At 38.6% G+C, this 7,653-nt stretch overlaps 2 protein-coding genes across 2 annotated transcripts; one reads left to right on the plus strand and one right to left on the minus strand.

Moving 5' to 3' along the window:
* Nucleotides 1–373: 373 nt before the first annotated feature.
* On the plus strand, nucleotides 374–1,561 carry LOC135764961 (P2X purinoceptor 7-like). The gene is made up of 3 exons (XM_065275629.2): nucleotides 374–437; nucleotides 660–780; nucleotides 908–1,561. Exons 1-3 carry the CDS (start codon nucleotides 409–411, stop codon nucleotides 1,412–1,414), a joined length of 657 nt encoding a protein of 218 aa, XP_065131701.1. The 5' UTR covers nucleotides 374–408; the 3' UTR covers nucleotides 1,415–1,561.
* Nucleotides 1,562–1,701: 140 nt separating this feature from the next.
* LOC135764955 (uncharacterized) lies at nucleotides 1,702–7,434 on the minus strand. The gene is made up of 14 exons (XM_065275626.1): nucleotides 6,903–7,434; nucleotides 6,248–6,349; nucleotides 6,060–6,134; nucleotides 5,498–5,581; nucleotides 5,294–5,416; nucleotides 4,864–5,206; nucleotides 4,455–4,740; nucleotides 4,103–4,336; nucleotides 3,872–3,963; nucleotides 3,682–3,786; nucleotides 3,390–3,583; nucleotides 3,155–3,319; nucleotides 2,632–2,873; nucleotides 1,702–1,811 (listed from the first exon to the last, which is right to left on the minus strand). The coding sequence occupies exons 1-14, from the start codon at nucleotides 7,082–7,084 to the stop codon at nucleotides 1,789–1,791; spliced, it is 2,250 nt and encodes a 749-aa protein (XP_065131698.1). The 5' UTR covers nucleotides 7,085–7,434; the 3' UTR covers nucleotides 1,702–1,788.
* Between the last annotated feature and the right edge of the window lie 219 nt (nucleotides 7,435–7,653).

Here is a 7,653-nt window from a genome sequence, read left to right on the forward strand (position 1 = left end):
GCGTACTGTCTTGACTAAACTTATGGAGTCCTTCTTTAGGATCTCTGACTGCCGCACTCTGATGTTGTTTACCTGCAGGGTATATACAGCAATCCTTAAGTTAAATTTAATACCTTTCAATACCTTTTTTACTACCTTCAGAATATTTTTTAAAACCATCACGACACTGAATTGCAAGTGTTAATCAGCGACCTTTCTATTATTTACATAGATTTTGACATATATAACATACAAAAAAGAATAGACATGGATTAAAGGTGCTCTAAGCGAATGAGCGAGACGCCATTATTTGTTTACGTTCAAAGTGTTGTTAAACAGAACCGTTCGTAGTTAACTCCTCCCCCTCCCCCTCCCTTCCGCGCTACCTCATGAACGCGCAGCAGTCTACCATATTATGATGCTGCGGTGATGGCTCAACCAACTCCCTCAGGCTCTCGGTGAGTATATTGTAGAAGTTTAAAATAAAATGTACGTTTTAATTTTAATTCGTTAAACATTAAACAATAGTCTCTTGATTGTAACGGATTCTGTAATGTGAATCCAGTAAGCATATCGGTATCCTACTTGCCATAAAAGACAAGCGTTAGCCCCCGCGTTACAATTTATTATAAAACATTGTTAGCCGTGTGTAACTTCTCGTTTCAACACTCATCATATAGTTCTGCTACTCCTGGAAGAGGACGAGGACGTGGCAGGGGTCGGGGTGCTGCCATTCCGTTAGACAGTGTTGATATGCAGCGAGTCCAGATGTTGCGGGCTGAACGACTCACGTCAGAGCAAGTACGCTAGCATTTTTTGCCATACCTGAATAGTTTCACTAAATCTTATCTTCATATACCTGTAAATTATCTGCATTACACAAATGGTAATACTCTAGAAACAAATAATATATTCAATGTCGTTTCAGGACAGGATCCAGAGTCTTAGTCTTCAGGAGTCACATCAGCTCCTGCAGAGATGCCTTACCAGGGACCCCAGTCTCTTATTCGACATCATGGCCACACAGGACACCCCTGCAGCAGCCCCCACTCCTATCCCGGGTCATCCTACCTGGTGTGTGTGTCTGCATTGCAGAGAAATGCCAACAGACATAGAAAGCAAGTGTTGTGGACAACGTTCGAACAGTTGCATTTCCACCCTACCCCATTTTGATATGTATATTTTGGATGAAGGGGTCCTTAGATTATCAAGGAGGGTCTGGAATGACATAAGGGCTGTCCAGGATGCCCCAGAACCTGGTGAAAGCAATAAACAGTTCCGACATGCTGCCTACCGGCAATATGTGGTTTGGCAATATGGGTTCCTTGGCCCAGGACACAGGGTTGTCATACCAAGCTGCTGTGTGTGTAAGATCAGAGAGCATTACCCAGATCCACATGGTCAGTATACCGGGTTTGTATCTAGTAGAGTTTAGACCCACCTGTTGTTCTAAATAGTTTGACTGATAATATCTTATAAATATATTTACATTTTTCAGTGTGATAATGGTTTTTGGCCATGGTTCTGTTCACATTTTACTGTTCATTTTATTACTGTTATTTATTTCATAGTTTTCTTGTTTACATTACATTTTTCTTTTCAGAAATTGTATTTATTTGGTATTGTTAAATTATGTCTTATTAAATATTATAAAATGACATGAGAGTATGGGTGTCTGTCATATACACTTTACAATAGATAAGTAAAAGAACGTGTCACACATTGAGTCAACTTTCTTTATTTCAAGTAGTGTCAGGAAAAAAAAGTATAAAGTGCGTCGTTCACAACAGCAACATGTGGAGTTGGCCCTCATTCTGGTGCTTCTGGGTGCCCTGTACATAAAGAAACACAAAAAGTAATTTTAAATATTTATTTATTTTTAATTCAAAACAATCAAAAGTGTGATGGTTTATAAAAAAGTTAGCAGCAACAAAAAGAAAGAACCATGGTTATTTTATTCTAACAACTCTAACACACTTGCTAACATGGATAGATTTATATGTTTTATATAAGTTTTTGTTAAATCTAATATATATATATATATATATATATATATGATACTTATTGGTATTGCAGATATGTGTAGTATAATACCCATCTAGGTATTAATTTTTTAAAGATATGGAGTATACACCCTCAATGAAGAAAATATATATACTGGTGATGGTGTGTACATTGTTATTTGTATATGTATGTATTGTGGATGTGTATACACACATACATACCACACACACAGGCATGGTGCAATATTACATTTTTACCTCTGCAATGATTTGATTATATGGGTATTGTTGATGTATATGGGTATCGTGCAATATTATATCCTTACCTAAGCAATGATTTGATTATGTTTATTATTGATGCATATGGGTATGATGAATTCTGCAACTGTATTATCACTTTGCAAATGTAATTTAAATGGGCAGCTGTGTAACACCTTCTGAAAGTCTGATGAAGGGTCGTAAGGGCTTGAAACGTTACAAATAAAAATCACTTTATTGGTAGTTCTCTGGTGTGCTGATCTTTACTTTTACTTTTATCCGTATCTTTGATCCTTCACCCGTATTATTTGTATGTGCGTGATAACACAGTGCTTATAGAACCATGGACATTGACAATACTGCAAATTTGTACAAATGAGCATTTACTCACCGATTCCTCTAGTGTGCTGTGTCCTTAGAAGCTCCTCCGTTGAAGGTGCTGTCACACCTGACAGGACTCCAAGTCTTCTTGGGTCACCAGGTCTTTTTGTTGCCCTAAGGGGAAGCGCTGCGGATGCCAGCCTTTTCAAGACAATAGCGACCAGGAGCTCTGTGATGTAATTGTAGTCTTTCTTGACCTTTACTGAGTACAGCCGCCATCTCCTGGACCGTTTGCTGTATAGCTTGGCATACCTGTTTAAAAAAAACAATAATAAAAAAGTGCTGGTAGGGGCATCTTAGTATTTTAATGTTTCCAACATATTTATAAACAAGTTTATATTTTTGAGATCAATTAAGCACAGATTTATGTTGCTGTAAAGTATGTTGTATGGAAATACATGTTGGTCAAAAAGTTGAATCCAGGGTATGTGTGCTTTAAACAATAACCCCTGCCTGTTAGTCATTACTTTCCATAACACTTTCCCTTGTGACCCACGCTAAAAACATTCAATGAATATCGTGGAACATCTTACTGAAGACTGCCATCTCGTTTTTTCTTTGGTGCTCTGTTGATGTGGTGATTGTAGTCAAGAGCGGCAAGGCAGACTCGTGCACTGTACACTGCATGTGTGAAGCAGAAACGTTTGCTGGCGTACATTAATATGTGATTATGGAATGACTCAAGGTCTGCAGTTGATCTGGGGAAAACAAGAAGTGTTTACCAACAGTGAACACTTGAAATGTGTTATCTACAAAAGTCTTACTCACCTGAAATGTAAATACTTAGGAACATCCTTAAGCCATCGTGCATCAAGAATTATTTCACGGAGTTTCTGATGGGCTTCTGAGTTAGGCTCTATCCATTCTTTTTCCCTTGGCTCCACAAGGGGACCGTGATGGCAGCTACCCAGAGCCCAAGAATGCTCCCCGGTTACATGGTGGAGTAGGCCGACCCACATGTCCTAAAATGTAAAAGGCGGCAGAAATGTCAATTTCTGTTGCATATTTATATCCACATGCCAATTACTTGTTCGTTTTATAAATTGACACAAATACATACAAAGAATTCATCATAGTTCTCAGCAGTCTTGCAACAGTGCCAAAAATGGTTGCAGATGTCTTTACACCATTCCAGAAGAATAGAGCACCCCTTCTGTTGGCCTAGCTGTAAAACAACATATAACGTGCATGTTTTATGGCATGTCACAGAAAGACTATGACATATGTGAAAATACAAAGTGTGGTATTACCGCTGTCAGCCTTCTGGAAAGATTTTTTGAACCATGCCAGACATCGAGAGAATGGAGAACACCCTTATCTTTTAACAGCCCTGTCTTTGGATCTGTAAAGTAAGAAAAAATAAAATAAAAAAAGAGATACATGCACCCATTTAAAACGTATACTGAAAGTACTGTCCTAAAGGCAGCTGTGTTGCAACAACAATCATTCCAAATAAATAATCAAGCATAACCACTACTTACTGAAAAGAGCTGAAATCTGTGTGTTGGCATCCGTGCATATCTCAGTCAGCGTGACATTTCGACAGAGGTCATCAAATGTTCGGAGAAACCCCTCCTTCTCCATGGCCACTGAATTTCTTGCCGTCTCCCTCTTGTCAATATTGACAATTGAAATGATTTTTTTGGTGTCATTGTCCATGACAGAGTATGAACAGTACTGTGCGCAGAAACCAGGACTGTCCATCCGGCCATCTCCTGTTGGCACATTTGAGAAGCAACTGAATAGAAGTGTGGTTACATTGACCCATGACATATTAAATGTGCGATAGAGTCCAGAGTTACTTTAAAAAAATAAAAAATACAAAACACTTACCCAGGGCCACAACACTTTGCTTTGATTGAAGCTGCCTGATGATTTCTGTTCTTTTTGTTTCCCAATAACCAATTATCGTGTCGATACAGAAGTGATCCTGGATCCTGAAGAAAGTTGTCTGGTTTACCATTCGCATATTCATGAACTTGAATAGCAGAGCAATTTTTGTGTAATTGTTTCCGGACAACAATATGTTGGTGCTAAGAAGAAAATCGCCGGCGTGCATTCCTTGTGAGAACTTTGGCTGCGAAAACCACTTCCAAACAACGTGCCCACGTAGACATATCTGTAATAAATTTAAACATAAGCAATGTGTATAGCTATTGTCACAAATTTCATAACCAATACAAGGTATTGCTCTACACAAAATACAAACATATTCCTGATATGATAAACACTGAAAATTTACCCATTCAACAACTGCAGCAGTGCCTCTTTCCCGGACAACCACCTCAAACGGTTTGGGTGCGCCACAACATTTTTTGGTGGTTCGGTTCATCGCTGTACATGCTCTGACTGGAATGTCCAAATAATGCACAAGTTGCTTCAGACTGCTGTGGTATACTATTGAGGCTGGTACACCAATGATGTCATCTTCATTTAAAACTTTTATAAAACCAGGATGTGGTTGATCATCAGTTAAGGTGTTTTCCTCTTCCTCCTCAATGTCTTCAATATCATACAATGTGTCTTCCATATTCATTTCAGGAACATCATCCAAGTTCAATTGTGTCTCCAAGACCCCACCAGTCCTATTGACAAACATAATGATGAGAAACCATAACATGACTCTAAATTGAGAAAAAAAATAAAAGGCAACAATAATGGGTATGACATACCTGACATAAATCCTTGGTACATAGTCTGGATCACTATCTGAACCACTGGTTTCCTCTTGGTAATCATCAGCAACATCTAATGGGTCCTCGTCTGGACAGGTTAGGGTGTCCTCACAGTCTATACTACAGAAAGTGTAAAGAAAAAATGTTATGCTTTCAAAAATGTGAGATGTACCTGCAAACTACACAACAACTATTACTTACGTGGCATTCCTAAGGTCATTGAAGACATTCTCGTCGAATGTATGTGCAGTGACTGTGGTCTCATTCAGATCAACTGATGACATACTAGAAAAGATGTGAAAATAGTATTACACTATGCTTCTGGTTGGGAATATAGCACATGTGTAAAAATAACTTTGCTATCTGTGTGATGATGCAGTGGTCAATGGTAATGTGTGTGTGAGCAATATTCAGGTGCCCAGATATTTCACAAAGGTTGTTATAACTTCCAAACTGGTCTCACAACCTTCTATTGAACCAATTATGTGATAATGGAGTTATCATGACAACCTTTGGCTGGTGTAAATCTGCATTGTGTTATGCATATTTGCATATAACTTGAGGTAGTAACTTTTAGCAGTTCACTCAGACGGCCTGGGACTGGAGATGAATAATGCCTAAGCAAGGCGTTGGATAACACTGGTTCATTGTGAACCTTTTTAACCTTTATACAATTTTGCATTTGAAGAAAACCTGAATTTTGCTTCAATACAGAACAGAAAAAAACAGAACACTTTTCCAGATTATAGTTATTTTTACACACCTGGCTTCCAACTGTTCAACTACTGATACAGTGCTCCCGTCCATATATTGCACTCCCTGCATGGCAAACTCATCTCTATTACACATACACAAATAGAAGAGATTATCACATAATTTGAGACAGAATATCACATAAATACAGTATGCATAACAAAAATTTGAACAGTAATCAATGACAAACTCTCTCACCGTCCGGACAAGGACTGGGAGCCAATGCTAGATAATTGTGGTGGGGAAGGTATCATGGTCCCAGCCTTGAATGGCGTAGAGGTATATTTGTCCGTCTTGTAGCTGTGCAGGCAACAAAGTAAAAAACAAAGCAATAAAGTGAAATGATCGTTATAAAATAAAATCCATGAGCACTTGCATATTTAGGTTTTTGTGTGAACATAAACTCAAGTCAAATTACTCACTAAATACAAATTGTACTGTTACTGATACTTCATTCAAGGTGTAATGTCGCCGTATAAACGATCATGTAGAAAATCGAAATATTACTAGAAAACCACTGCCGATTGAAAAGCTAAAAATAGCTTCGCGTTCTCCCAGCAAGCATAAACAAAGCCTCCATCGTAATCAAATTATGTCAAAGTTGGCAATAGGATATAAATGAACATTTACATTCATAACATTGTCTGTAAACAATAATTTACACAAACTTCCGCGCTTCCGTGACTTTGCTTGATCATGTCCACTTCAGAGCTTATATTAGCCCTAACGTTAGTTGCTATAAACCTGTAAGTTATATTCACCAAGGTTAGCACTGGTGGCATAATTCTAACGTGAGCTAATTTTATCGTTGTGTTTGTAGGTTATAAAGAAAAAACAAATTGAAGTTACCCACCTGTCCAGCAAAAACAGAGCCACCTGTACATCGGATTGGAAGCCTTTCTGCCCGCGGAGTTCTCGCCACCTTTCGAAGGCTTTTCCGATGTAAATCCGGGACTTCGAACGTTCCTTTTGCTTTTCTGCCAACTTTGCCCTTTGTTCAGCGGAACGTCGTCTCTTTGGCCGTGTATCGGCCATATCCAAAATTCAGTTTTTATTGTCGCCTTTCTACGAGAGTTATCTTGACCTCACGCTTCTCACTACTCCAGTCCTCACACCCCGTTCATGTGCACGCGCACTAACGCCCCAAAACCCACCCCCAAATCCTTCTAGTCGTTTATTGGCTGGAACTTGTTTGTTATGCTTCGTTGGTTTAGGTTTGGCCATTTTGTTTGTATTGCAGTTTGAGAAGCCTGCACTGTCTACAGAGACCGCGTTTTTTTACAGTGTGATCAGGGAACGGGTAGCTAGCAGATAGTGACGGTATGTTTGCTGTATGTAACAAAAAATGTTTTATGGCCTAAAACACGTCAATTCGCTTAGAGCACCTTTAAAGTGAAAAAAATTCTTCTGACTGAAATGTTTTTCAGGCCAAGTCATATTCCTTTAACTAAGACTTTATGTAGGCTAGACCAATAGCATTTTAAGGGGAGATTTTTTTGCCAGAAATTCCATATTGAAGTCTCCTGTGGCATATATAGGTAGCTGTAGTTTGCAGGGCATTTCAGATTAAGGCGAAACAGCAATTACTAATAATTTTTTTTTAC

This window comes from Paramisgurnus dabryanus, chromosome 17, assembly GCF_030506205.2.
Source record: "Paramisgurnus dabryanus chromosome 17, PD_genome_1.1, whole genome shotgun sequence".
NCBI classification, from domain to species: Eukaryota; Metazoa; Chordata; class Actinopteri; order Cypriniformes; family Cobitidae; genus Paramisgurnus; species Paramisgurnus dabryanus.